General features: G+C 55.3%; 1 protein-coding gene across 3 annotated transcripts; it reads right to left on the bottom strand.

Annotated features, from left to right (window-relative positions):
• Positions 1-1,986, bottom strand: LOC125115088 (serotonin N-acetyltransferase-like). Of its 3 annotated transcripts, none has more exons than XM_047758864.1 (4): positions 1,867-1,986; positions 1,268-1,507; positions 909-1,063; positions 1-531 (listed from the first exon to the last, which is right to left on the bottom strand). In XM_047758864.1, the coding sequence occupies exons 1-4, from the start codon at positions 1,901-1,903 to the stop codon at positions 226-228; spliced, it is 738 nt and encodes a 245-aa protein (XP_047614820.1). In that variant the 5' UTR covers positions 1,904-1,986; the 3' UTR covers positions 1-225. The 3 variants fall into 3 exon arrangements, with proteins under 3 accessions (XP_047614820.1, XP_047614819.1, XP_047614818.1); XM_047758863.1 differs by having other exon boundaries at positions 1,268-1,510; XM_047758862.1 differs by lacking the exon at positions 1,867-1,986 and having other exon boundaries at positions 1,268-1,656.
• Positions 1,987-13,366: the final 11,380 nt, after the last annotated feature.

Genomic DNA, 13,366 nt, shown 5'->3' on the forward strand with positions numbered 1-13,366 from the left:
TCGGGCCCCAGCAGGCCAGCCTGGCAGGAGCAGCGGCACCCCCATCTCTTTATTTCAGTCCCCAGCCTCTCCACGACCCCCTGGGCGTCCCCGTCTCCCTTCGGGCCGGGGCGAGTTGGGGGAAGGTCAGGGCAGAGAAGGGGACACCGGGACAGGGTAGGACCCCCCAGCCTGCCTCCCCACACCTCAGGCAACCGGCCGTGGGCCCCCCACGTGGCGGCCAGTTCAGCAGTCACTGTTCCTGCGCTGGGAGACGAGGTCCCGCAGGGAGCACTGCATCTCCGTGAAGACCAGTGAGCCCACGGAGACGGCACAGGGGCCCACGGGCCGGAAGCCGAACCTCTGGTAGAAGGGCACCAGCCTGGCCTCACACATGAGCACGGCCCGGCGCACGGCCGGCTGGCTGCCCAGGTGGTGCAGGTAGCGCCAGAGCAGGGTCGAGCCCTTGCCCTGCTGCCGGAAGGCGCGGTGCACGGCCAGCAGGTGCAGGTGGGCTGTGCGGCCCCCGGGCCTGTGCAGCGTCAGCGCCTCCTGGGGGCAAGAGTCCAGATCACCTCTATGGACCCTGCATCCCAAGCCACCCCCACCCGGGCCGAGGGCGGGTGTTGCCTGGGTGCCTCCAGCTGGCTTCCCCGTCCCCCAAGGAGGGCTCTCAGTGGGCCCTCCACCCCCAGCCCCATGGCAGCCCCTTCAAGGGACCTTTTTTGGGACCCCAGAGCACTGGAGGACCACGCCTGCGCTCCTCAGCTTGCTTCTGGGAGGAGGAATCCCCGCCCCGCCCCCCGCCCCTCTCCCCGACCCACTGCCTCTGTGAGAACAGGAGGAGCCAGGGGCCGGGGTGGGCTGGGGGCAGTGGCCCCTCTTCCAGGCCTTTCCAGGGCTGGGCATCTCTGCCCCCCTGTCCTCACCTGAGTGATTCTCTCCTTGTCCCATAGGGAGCCGATGATGAAGGCCACGAGGCGCCCCTCCAAGAACCAGCCCATGGACAGCTCGGGACACAGGGTCAGGAAGTGCCGGACCTCGTCCAAGTTCAGGGGGCAGTTGCCCGAGACAGAGATGAAGGCTGTGGAGGGAGGAGGCTCTGGCGGTGCCTCTGTGGTCACTGGGCTGGGTGCCCAGGGTCCAGGGCACACCGAGCACCTCTCTCCAGCCCCCAGCCCCCAGCCCCCAGCCCCTCCCCCACAGCAAAGGAGACTCCAGGGTCTTCTCCCCACAGGCCACGGGGGCAGAGCCCAGCAGGGACCCAGACCTGCGGGGGGCTGCTCACCTTCTCGCTCGAGCTCAAACACGCCAGCAGCATCCTCCGGGGTGAGGCAGCGAAACTCGCTGGCGGGGAGTGTGTGGCGCCGCTGGCGGCTTGGGGACTCTGGGACGGCGGGTGGCAGGCGCAGGGGTCTGGGCTTCAGGTAGTGGCCGGTCTGAGTGGACATCCTGGCTGCTGCGGCCACCTCGCAGGGGTGGCCCAGCTCCAGAAGTGGCCTCTGTGGTGAGGAGGGCCCCTCGGCACCTGCTGGCGAGGAGCGATGGTCAGGGGTCTGGTCCTCATTGCCAAGCGTCCAGGGTGGTGGGGCATCTGCCCTCTTGGTAGTGGATCTGCAGTGGGGGCTTGGGTGCAGCAAGCTTACAGGTGGCATGGATCCCTCCTGCCCTGTCCCTTCTCACTGGGTCCCCAGGTCACTTTTTGTCTCTCTCCCACGAACCCCTGCAGAGGTACAAGTCCTAGAGGAGGTCTTCCCTGCCTCACAAAGCTGCATGATCTGCAGTGTCTGCCCTTCCCCCTCCATCTTCTCTCCCCGAGTCTCTCCAAGCCCCAAGCAGGGCACTCTTGTTCCTGAAGGCTGGGAGCCAGAGACGGGTCCCACTTACCAGGACTGTGGGGCGGGGGCTCCAGCGTTCCCACCATACAACCAGTCCCTCCTCAGCTGTCCACAGGCTCAGGAACCAGAAAAATCTGGACTCCCGGGCTCACGGCTGTTGCAGCTGAGTGGCCGGGTGGCACGTGACATTGATCTCAGAGATGTCTAATCCCCCACCCGCCCCGCCTCTGCGCTACAGGCAGGACGAAGCCAGCAGGGCTGCAGCAGCCTCATGCCCTGGACCCGCACGCAGACACTGCGCACAGAGGATTATGGCGGCGGGCTGAGGCCCCAGGGTTTGGGGGGAAAAGCTCGGGGCTGAGCCTCGTGGGCCCACTCTAATGCCTGCCCTGCCGCCAACTGGCTGGCGCAGGCACTCCCTCTCTGCCCCCTGGGAGCCTGGGCAAACCCACCTTTGAGGGTCCTTCCAGATCTGGCAGCCCGAGGGTGCTACCATCTACAGCATTTGCTCAATTAGAAATGCAGAACTGTGGAGTTTCCATTGTGGCTCAGGGGGTTAAGAACCTGACTAGTATCCATGAGCATGCGGGTTCAATCCCTGGCCTCAGTCAATGGGTTAAGGATCCAGCATGGCTGTGAGCTGCGGTGTAGGTCGCAGATACAGCTTAGATCTGTCATTGCTGTGGCTGTGGCTGGCAGCTGCAGCTCAGATTCAACCCCTCGCCTGGGAACTTCCATGTGCCACAGGTGCGGCCCAAAAAAGCAAAAAAAAAAAAAAAAAGAACTGCAGAACTGGAGGTGAGAGGACAAGGCTGGGTATTTGATGTAAAGTCAGCTTAGTCCCATGTGGGGACACTGGCTCCTGGGCGTCTTTTCAGGCCCCTGTGGATAGAGCTTTGCTCTTGATGCCGCAGTCTCTCTCCAGCCCCAGCTCCCCTGAAAGGGTTCTGCAACCACAGCTCCCCCAGCTCTGCCTCTGTCTGCTCCCACACCCTGTTTCTTCCCCTGTGATGCCTTCCCTTTAGGGGCCCCACTGTCACCCTCTCCAGCCTGGCCTCCTGGGGGCCCTCCCAGCCCACCAGGCGGGGCTACACAGCCGGGATACAGCTGTGGCTGGCTGCCAGCTAGCTCCTATAGGCTCTGTGGTCCCAGGCAAATCCTGGGCTGTGGCTGGGCTCCTTCTCCAGGGCTCCAGAACATTCTATGACAAGTGCGGCCAGGTTGTGCAGGGCACACAGAGAACCCCAGAGGGCCGTGGGATCTGACTCCCCACCTGCCCCAGCAGAGCCTTGCCTCTGACCTGGCTGAATGCCCATCCCACTCATGCTCCATAGTGGTGGAGTGGTGGGTAGAGGTTTGGCAGTCCTCGCGGCGGAGCAGATATCTGAGTCACAGTATCAGGAAAACATTTAGGGGCCTCCAGGGAAGCTGGGATGTTCTTTCTTGGCGTGGGGGTGGGGGAAAGCAGCTATTAAAGGGCATAACGGTGAGGAAAGGAGCTGACCCAGGGTCCGGACATGTCTCAGAGCCCAAGGAGGGGCGGTCAGACCCATCCCGGGCAGCTGGAGAAGAGACCTCAGATTCTCCTGAAAAGGAGGCTCCTGATGGACTTTAAGAGTCCTTGGTGGGGGGAGGGGTAGCTCCTGTCATAGCTCAGTGGTTAACGAACCCCACTAGTATCCATGAGGACGTGGGTTCGATCCCTGGCCTTGCTCAGTGGGTTAAGCATCTGGCGTTGCTGTGGCTGTGGTGTAGACCAGCAGCTATAGCTCTGATTCGACCCCTAGCCTGGGAACTTCCATATGCCTCAGGTACGGCCCTAAAAAGACAAAAAAAAAAAAAAGAAAGAAAAAAAAGAGTCCTTGGCAGGGGTTGATGGGGGTGGAGGCCAGATACAGAGGAACAAATTCATGGTGACAAAACAGAGTGACAGCAGGGTAGAGGGCGGTGGTCAAAGGTATAATGAGCCACTGGAGGGTCTGGGGGCCTGGAGACATCTTTCCCCACCCCCCAACCTCATCCCGCCTGACCTTACCTCCAGTGCAGAGCCTGGGGCAGCTCAGATGCATCTAGAAGGCGGGGTGTGGGGTGGGGCTTCCAGGAACTTCCCACTTGGAGCCCCACCTGCTCCCCATTCCCACCTCCATCCTGCCCGGTTCCCACTGCAGGAGATCAAGTGGCAGGCCCTGGGGGTCAGGGGGTCCCCATTGCTGATGATGCCTCCAAGACCCCACCTTTCCAGGCAGAGCAGCCGAAAGGCTCCGACAGGCAGGGAAGGCAGCCCTCGGTTCAGGTGCTTGAGCATCTATTTGCATTTTTCGGCGGGTTTGGGGGGCATCCTTCTCTTCACCCCTCCCCTGCTCTGAACATGTGCCCCACACACCTGGCACCGAGCACATCTTGCCTAATCGTATTTACCTTAGCAACCTTAATCTGTCACTAGCGGGTTCCCTGGGGACAGAGACTCAGCTGGAGAATTAAGTGCGGGAGTCTCACCCCCCCACACCTCCCCACCCCCGCCTCCATGGTGGGGAGCAGGGGAAGCAGGGCTCGGCAGAGGGAGAAGTTGGGCTGTGATGACGCCGTTGCTACAGAGGCCTCGGCTCACAGCAGAAGGAGCCAGAAGCCCCTCAGAGACGCCTGGATGGAGGCAGGGGGCAGGGGGCAGGCCTCATGGCCCTGCATCCGTCCTGCTGAGGCAGCTTCCTCCGGCTGAGCGCAATTCCCGAGTGAGAACCTAGGGGGTCTCAACAGATGGGACATCGGGATCCCTTCCTCCAAGCTGCCTAGAGCCACCCTATCAGGAGGGGCGCGGTCACAGCACCCAGATACCCGCACATGTCTCGGATCCCTCTTCTTCCCAACCAGGAAGCCCCTCGGCTTGCCTGACTCCCTAAGGTTGCGAATTCCCCTCCCCTGGGGCTCTGATACTTTGGTTACGTCCCAAGCCTGGCCCTCTCCTTTTCTCACCGCCCCCAACTTCAGGATGTGAACTTCTTTACCTGCTGCCAAGGAGACACTCCGGCTTTTACCCCAAGCCCAGGCTTTTGCTGTCTCTGCCCAGGGTGCCTGTCCCCAGGAGTGGCCAGGTGCACCTACTTCTTATACTGACATGCTCCTGAAACACCTGAGATTTTTCTCACACTGCTGCCTTTCCTTTCGCTGCTATCCCATCCCAGTTCCCTGTCCGTGAATGTTGTAATGATTGTACCCCTGCAGCATGCCAGGGGCCAGAATATTCTACCCACCACTGGCGAGGGAGGTCCTCCTTAGCAGGCCGGGATCAGGGACAGACTCCATTATAGTCTGTCCCCTGGGACCATGGCCTGAGGCCAGAGGGCCACACTTTGTTCCTCCCTAGGGACAGTCATTGGCTGGACGAGGCATCTTCTTTCAGCCAAGGACCATCTCTGGGGAGGAACTGCAGCTGTGAGCCTCAGCAGGTGGGACGTGTTCCCTGGACCTAAAGGTGGACTTGGCCTGGGCACCACAGCGTGTCCACTGCATGCCCATCTCCTTCAAAGGCCCAGAAAAGCCTGGAAAAAACAGCGATTTCGCTGAACACGTGGTAACGCGCTAGGTACCTAGAGCAAGAATCTATCAACTAGGTGTTGATTCTTCTGTTGAGGAAGGTGGCACTTAGCTCCTTGACTTTCTGTGGGTTTCTTTTGACGCCTCGTTTGCGTGGATAGGCTGACATCACTGCAGGGCTGACTGTGGCCCTGTCCCGTTTAGGGTTCAATACCTGCTTTGTTACATAGGCCATTTCCCCAGGAACTTTCCAGACCTTTCTAGAATGGAGGTGTCAAAAATGGGGAGAGACCGCCACCTCCTGGAGAAAGAAGGCACCTATAGCTTCCTGAGCATCTGGAGCCCCATCGTCCAGCATAAAGATCCTGGGACCACCCCGCATTTGTGATTTTCAGTTTTCTAGTAGCCACAAGAAAAAAAAATCCAAAGGAAACAGGTGAACTTGACTTTAAAATAATATTGTATTTAACCCAATATATAGAAAGTATTATCATTTCAACAAGTCATCAATATAAAAATTATTGGAGATATTGTATTTATTTATTTATTTATTTTGCCTTTGTAGCGCTGCACCTGTGGCACATGGAGCTTCCCAGGCTAGGGGTCGAATCGGAGCTGTAGCTGCAGGCCTTCGCCAGAGCTACAGCAATGCAGGATCCAAGCCACGTCTGCAACCTGCACCACAGCTCACAACGCCAGATCCTTAACCCACTGAGCAAGGCCAGGGATTGAACCCGCAACCTCATGGTTCCTAGTCACATTGGTTTCTGCTGAACCACGACAGGAACTCCTAGAGATATTTTATATTCTGTAGAAGCAACACTGAGTAGTTATGTTGTGAGCCACATGGGAAGTCCAAGAGATATTTTATATTCTGGTTTTTTTTCTCCCCCTCCACTGAGTCTCCCAAAGCCAGTGCTTTTTTTTTTTTTTTTTAATTTTAGGACCACACCTGTGGCATATGGAAGTTCCAGGATAGGAGTTGAAACAGAGCTGCAGCTGCTGGCCTACATCACAGCCACAGCAACGTGGGATCTAAGCCACATCTGTGACCTATGTCGCCGCTTTCAGCAACACTGGATCCTTAACCCACGGATCGAGGCTAGAGATGGAATCTGAATCCCTATGGACACTGTGTCAGGTTCTTAACCCACTGAGCCACAGTGGGAACTCCTTTTTGTTGTCATTGTTGTTGTCCTTTTAGGACCACACTTGAGGCTACAGAAGTTCCCAGGCTAGGGGTCCAATCGGAGCTGCAGCTGCCGGCTACGCCACAGCCACATCGACTGTGATCTGAGCTGCATCTGTGACCGATGCCACAGGTTGTAGCGATGCTGGACCCTTAACCCACCAAGCGAGGCCAGAGATTGAACCCACCACCTCACAGACGCTATGTTGGGTTCCTAACCTGCTGAGCCACGACAGGAACTCCCAGTGTGTTTGTACACTTACAGCCCATGGCAGTTCAGACAAGCCACATTTCAAGTGCTCAAAAGTCACATGTTTTTGGGGGGCACTGCAGTGGGCAGTCCAGATCTAGAAACCGAAGGCTCATAGTGGGGGAGGAGGAGAGCACATGTGCGTGAGTGTACAAGCACAGAGGAGCAGGGCGAGAGTGGGTGTGTGTGTGCTGGGAGTGTGCCTCTGGGGGTGGGGTGTGTCTAGGACAAATGGAGAGCTGGGACTTGAGGAGGGACAGAGGAGTCCCAGGGACTGTTGGCACATCTGGGACCTTTGAGAGAGGTTAGCTTTCATTCAATCATTCCACAGACATCTTTTTTGCACCTACCGTGGATCAGACCTGTGCTGGACGTTGGTACCAACGTGCAAAGAAGATATGGTCCCATAGGAGAGAAAGGCATGCAAACAAATGGTTGGAATAGAGGGAAATAAATTAATCAGACGGGTCTGACCAGGGAAGTGGGGAATGAGTGGGAGAAACGGGGCTTCCTCATGGATAAGAAGCGCCCCCTTGGGTATTCTAAGATGAAAAGGGGTTCTTTAGGTAAAATCTTGGGTTGAAGCAGAGGAAAAAAAAAATTCCAAGCAGACGGGGAAGCAAAGGCACAAGGGCACCAAAAAGTCGGGATCCTGGAGTGAGCATCTCCGGGCACTGGGTGCAGAAGTGGTAGGTAGGTTGGAAGTGGGTGGAAGGAATGGGTTTGTAAAGGGCTCTCCCTGCCTCCGTCTCGTGTCCCGTGGAAAGCCACGGGAAAAAGCTCAGAGGTCAGATGATCATGCTTACATTTTCAATCTCCTGGGAACGAGGTGGCGAGGAAACGACAGGAATGTTTAGGGAAGAGACGGAGGTGAAGGAATGGCAGCAGCTAATGTTGATCAGGCTTGTACCTGGCACGGGCAGGTGCAAAACACCTTCTATTCATCATGTCAGTCAAATTGGCCACAGCCCTCTCAGGTAAGTACTGTTTTTTGTTTTGTGTGTGTGTGTGTGTGTTTTAATGGCCACGCCTGCAGCATATGGAGGTTCCCAGGCTAGGGGTCGAATCCAAGCCGCAGCTGCCGACTTACACCACAGCCGCAGCAACGCCAGATCCCAGCTTTGTCTTCAATCCACACCACAGCCCACAGCAACACTGGATCCTTTAACCAACTGAGTGGGGCCAGGGATTGAACCCGCGTCTTCATGGTTACTAGTAGGATTCATTACTTTGGATCCACAACAGAACTCCTAAGTAAGTGCTGTTATTAGTCCCTTTTTACAGAAAGCAAACCAAGGCTCAGAGAAGTAAAATAACTTGCCCAAGGTCACAGAGTGAGTTGGGGGCAGCACAGGCTTCAAACCCACATTCATTTAACTGCAGAACCTCACCCTTCGCCACTGCTCCAGCCCATCACCCCGCCTCCCTCCGACACCCCCGTGGAGCTGCTCCTGGCTGTTCCAGGTCTGGGAGTGTGTGAAAAGGGGGTAGATGGACTGTGACCTGGGCTTTGATGAGTTGTGGGGCTCAGTGTTGAGGGCTGACTCCCAGGTGGCCAATTTGGTACCCAGGTGGGTGATGCTGCCGACCAGCTGGATGAAGGCTCTGGGAGAGAAGGAACAGGTGGGGGAGAAGATGCCTCTTTGCACCTGGGGATGGCTGGTGCTGGCTGGTGCTGGCAGTGGCTGGCGAAGAGTGTGACCTGGTTAGGTCATAGCGGCCCTACTGTGCTGCAGGCTGGTCTGGCGGATTTGCTATCCTTGGCGCCCCTGTATCCTCAGGAAGGAGGAAAGAAGGATGAGCCTGCCAATCTTCGGCTCTCACTCGTGGCTCAACGTTTCCACTGTCGCCCCAGCACAAAAGGTTTCGCCCAGTGGAGGGCCGTCCATCCTTGGGGTCGGGAGTGAGAATGGCCAAAGGCCAGCTGCTCTGAGGCCTGATTCTGACTCTACTCCAGGGTGACCTTGGGCAAGGTCCATAGTTGCTTCTCCCAGGGCATCAGTGCAAGGAGGGGTAAGGCTCCAGGAACAAGAAGAGCCCTTTTATTTATTTATTCATTTGGCCACACCCATGGCACGCAGAAGTTCCCAGGCCAGGGGCTGAACCTGGGCCACAGCAGTGACCAGAGACACAGCAGTGACAACACCAGGTCCTTTAACTGCTAGGCCATCAGGGAACTCCAAAAGGAGCCCTTTTAACTCCTAAAGCCCGTGATTCTAGAGCAACCCAGAGTGGGAGCCTCAAAGGCATTGCTCTGGCCAGCTGCTGAGGGCGTGGCCGTCCCTGGCATGGTTCCTGGCCAAAGCCCCCAGCGCTGAAGGCAGCCTGGAGCCCCCAACACTCACTGCAGGGTAGAAGGAGCTTCAGGCCCCTCTGGATTTGCTCCTCCACAGGAGGTTTGCAGAGGCCAGGCAGGGTGGGGCTCCCCCAGGGGGCAGTGTGAGAGGCGCCCAGTGGCTGGTTAAGATAGGGGCGAGATGTGGCCTGCTTCCCCAAGATCAGTGCACTCTGCTGCCAGCTCTGCTGCTTCCAGCACCGGGCCAGCCCCTTCGCAAGGGGAGTGGCCAGGCTGGCTCAGTTTCCAGCAGGCACATTTGTAAATAAGCAAAATACTCCCCAGAAGCATCTCTGTTTCCCAGGAAGGGCTAGGTGGCGAGGCCATGGAAGAAGGGGGTTTCTCCATTGGGGAATAAAGGCTTTTTTTTCATTCAACAATTAGGAAATCGAGGCATTTCCACTGTGGCACCATGGGATTGGGAGCGCCTTGGGAGCACTGGGACGCAGGTTCAATCCCTGGCTGGGCATGGGGGGTCGAGGATCCAGTGACCCTGAAGCTGTGGCTTAGGTCACAGCTGCAGGTCAGATCTGAACCCTGGCCAGGGAAACTCCATATGCCATGGGGCAGCCAAAAAAAAAAAAAAAGAAAAAAGAAAAAGAAAAATTAGGAACGTGAAAATTAGGCAGAGGCTTCCATCCCGGCTCATTCCACCTGCCAGCCTGGGTGTGCCGAGACTGTGGTTGGGAGCTTGGGGTTTGGAAAGGGGTCATGCCTTATCTTTTCTGGGGCGTCCCAGGTCTGAGTGAGAGCACTGAAACGGGGAGAGATGTCCTGAGCCTGTCTTGGTAAAAGGGCTCAGAGGTAGCTCAGACAGGAAGATGACCTATCTCTTGAAGATGGCAAGGGAAGGGGAGGGCCAAAGAGCGCTGCTCTCCCCGACCCCACTTCAGCTCCTTGGCCGTATGTGGGAGAGGATGGGGAACTGACCAAATGGAGGTACAGGAACCTCAGGACTCTGATGTACCCATCAAGATGGTACATTATTTTATTTTATTTTATTTTATTTTATTTTTGTCTTTTGTCTTTACAGGGCCACACCCTCAGCATATGGAAGTTCCCAGACTAGGGGTCGAATCAGAGCTGTTGCTGCCAGCCACACCAGATCCAAGCCGCGTCTGCAGCCTACACCACAGCTCACGGCAATGCCAGATCCTTCACCCACGGAGCGGGGCCAGGATTCGAACCCTCAACCTCATGGTTCCTAGTTGGATTTGTTTCTGCTGCGCCACGACGGGAACTCCAAGATGGTACATTACTGAATGTCAGTGCTGTGCCAGGCACTTAGTAGGCACCGGGGTTACTCGCACAAAGACAGGATGATCCACCTGCTCAGACCAGGTTTAGCCAGGGAGAGACCAGAATTTGAAATTGAAGGCTCTTGGAGGTCCTGTCGTGGCTTAGCAGTTAACGAATCTGACTAGCAACCATGAGGAAGCAGGTTCGATCCCTGGCCTTGCTCAGGGGGTTAAGGATGCGTTGCCATGAGCTGTGGTGTAGGTTGAAGACGTGGCTCGGATCTGGCGTGGCTGTGGCAGTGGTGTAGGCCAGTGGCTACAGCTCCGATTCATCCCCTAGCCTAGGAATCTACATATGCCTCAGGTGCAGCCCTAAAAAAAAAAAAGAAAGAAAGAAATTAAAGGCTTTGCCTACAACTTAGCTCATTCTTGATAGTGGTGGCAGAGGGGGGCCAGCACAGTCTGGCACAGTGGCTTCACCCAGTGGGGGCTCGCACTTCCTCCCTCACAGGGGGACAATCTGTGTAAAGGTGCATAATCTATGCAGAACACTTATTATAGTGCCTGGCATTAAGTTACAGCTCAATACATGGGAGCTATTATTAGCCATCATTATCAGAAGCTGCAGAATAAACTTGGCACATCTTCCTGGAGTAGCAATTTTACTCAACCATTAGAGAGGAAAGGACATTCTTTTTTTTTGTTTTGTTTTGTTTTTTTGGTCTTTTTAGGGCCACACCCGAGGCATATGGAAGTTGCCAGGCTAGGGGTGGAATTGGAGCTGCAGCTGCCGGCCTATGCTACAGCCACAGCAATGTGGAATCTGAGCCTCATCTGCTACCTATGACGTTGCTTTCGGCAATGCCGGATCCTTAAACCAGAGTGAGGCCAGGGATCGAACCCCAATCCTCATGGATACTAGTAGGGCTCTTAACCCGCTGAGCCACAATGGGAACTCCCCTTTTTCTGCATTTAGTGTTTGAGTTTTCTGACACGGGTCCATTAACAACCATCCCAAGCCCAATATTACCTCCATACTCCATAAGTATCTACTTGGCTCAGGGCATCTCATGCACCCAGACTGCCATCTGTGCTTCATGCATGTTATTTGAACTTGTCCATGCGTGTAGTTCTGTATTCTCGGCAGCCTATAAACTACCCCATGCCTTTTTTTGAAGAATCCAAATACTGTAATATCGAATCATCTTACTAATCTATCATTGATGGTCTTGCAGAAAATTGTGGAAAAAAATGATTTTAACTGAAAAAAGTGAAGGCTATCTCTTGAATATTCTTAACTTCCTTTTAACAACCCATTAAGAAGCTGTCCTCTGAGAATGCATCTAAATCTTTTGGAACTTACTTAGGAGACACATTAGTATAATTACCTCTTATATTTTGAAATGGCAATCTGGAGCAGATCATAAGTATAATAGTCATGCCAATCTAGACTTTTAATCTAGGCATGGGGGTTAAATATTATAATAATTTAATATTGTTGAAAACATTCCTTTATTCAGGGAAAAATATGCCAGGTACTGTTCTGTTTCACTTATTCCTCTCAATTGCCAGATGAGATAGGTACTGTTATTACATCTCCAGTTTTGCAGATGAGAAAATTCAGGTAAAAAGTTTATCAGCTTGCCAACTTTATAAGATTAGTAAGTGGAAGTGCCAAAAATTGGAATCTATGGCTTCCATTCTTAACTATCTTTCTTACCTCGTGCCATGCATACTAAGCCTCAAGGATTTTTGAACACATCTGGATGTGTTTAAAGCCAAACCATAGGGGCCACTAACACTTGCTCATCTTTTTTTTTTTTTTGTCCTTTTAGGGCTGCACCCTAGGCATATGGAGGTTCCCGGGCTAGGGGTCAAATCGGAGCTACCTCTGATGGCCTACGCCTCAGCCACAGCAATGCTGGATACAAGCCACTTCTGTGACCTACATCACAGCTCACGGCAAAGCCGGATCCTTAACCCCCTGAGCAAGGCCAGGGATCACACCTGTGTCCTCATGGATGCTTGTCAGTTCGTTTCCACCGAGCCACGACGGGAACTCCTGCTTATCTTTCTCTGGGACTCCTTCATGCCTTGACGTGTCCAGAAGGGGTCATGACCTTCCAGGCTTTGCATGGAATTCCCTAATGCATACTCTAGATACCCTCTCTATATAGCCTCGCTTACAAGCTGCCTTGGAGTTGTTTTTTTTTTGGGGGGGGGTCTTTTGTCCTTTTAGGTCCGCCCTGCAGCATATGGAGGTTCCCAGGCATCTAATCCGAGCTGATGCTGCGGCCTACACCAGAGCCACAGCAATGCAGGATCCAAGCCACATCTGCAACCTACACCACAGCGCACAGCAACACCGGATCCTTAACCCACTGAGCGAGGCCAGGGATCGAACCCGAAACCTCATGGTTCCCTGTTGGATTCGTTTCCTCTGCACCACAACGGGAACTCCTGGAGTTGCTTTTAAGCTATTTAATGTGTGTATGTTTTGTCTCTCTAGCTAGATTGTAAACACCTAGAGGACAGGGACCTTATCTTGTTCTTTCCGTATCCCTCCTAGTGTCTTGGACAAGACTGGAGACGCCAAGGGAGCTCATTAAATGTTGTTGACAGTCTTCCAACCATCCTCCAACCCACCTTGGCCACACCCCTTTTCCTCAGCGACCACTCCACTTCTTCCTCCTGGGTCCCCACCCAGCTCGCTCCCCCTACTTTTCTCCCATCTGGCCCCGCCCCTCCCTCGTGGATTCCTTCTTTTCCCACCCCGCCCCCTGCCCCCGGCCGAATCTCCAGCGTCCCCTAGCGACGTGTCGGTAGCCCCTAGCAACCGCATCTTGGTCCCCTGACGACGGCGCACGTAGGTCACGTCAGCGCGCAGTGGCCCCGCCCCCGGCGCCGGCTGGCCCCGCCTCCCCGTGCCTCTTTCGCCGCCGCTGCCGCTGCCGCTGCTGCTGCTGCCGCCGCCGCCGCCGCCGCCGCCGCCGCCGCCGCTGCCGC

This window comes from Phacochoerus africanus, chromosome 14 (genome assembly GCF_016906955.1).
Source record: "Phacochoerus africanus isolate WHEZ1 chromosome 14, ROS_Pafr_v1, whole genome shotgun sequence".
In the NCBI taxonomy this organism is placed as follows: domain Eukaryota; kingdom Metazoa; phylum Chordata; class Mammalia; order Artiodactyla; family Suidae; genus Phacochoerus; species Phacochoerus africanus.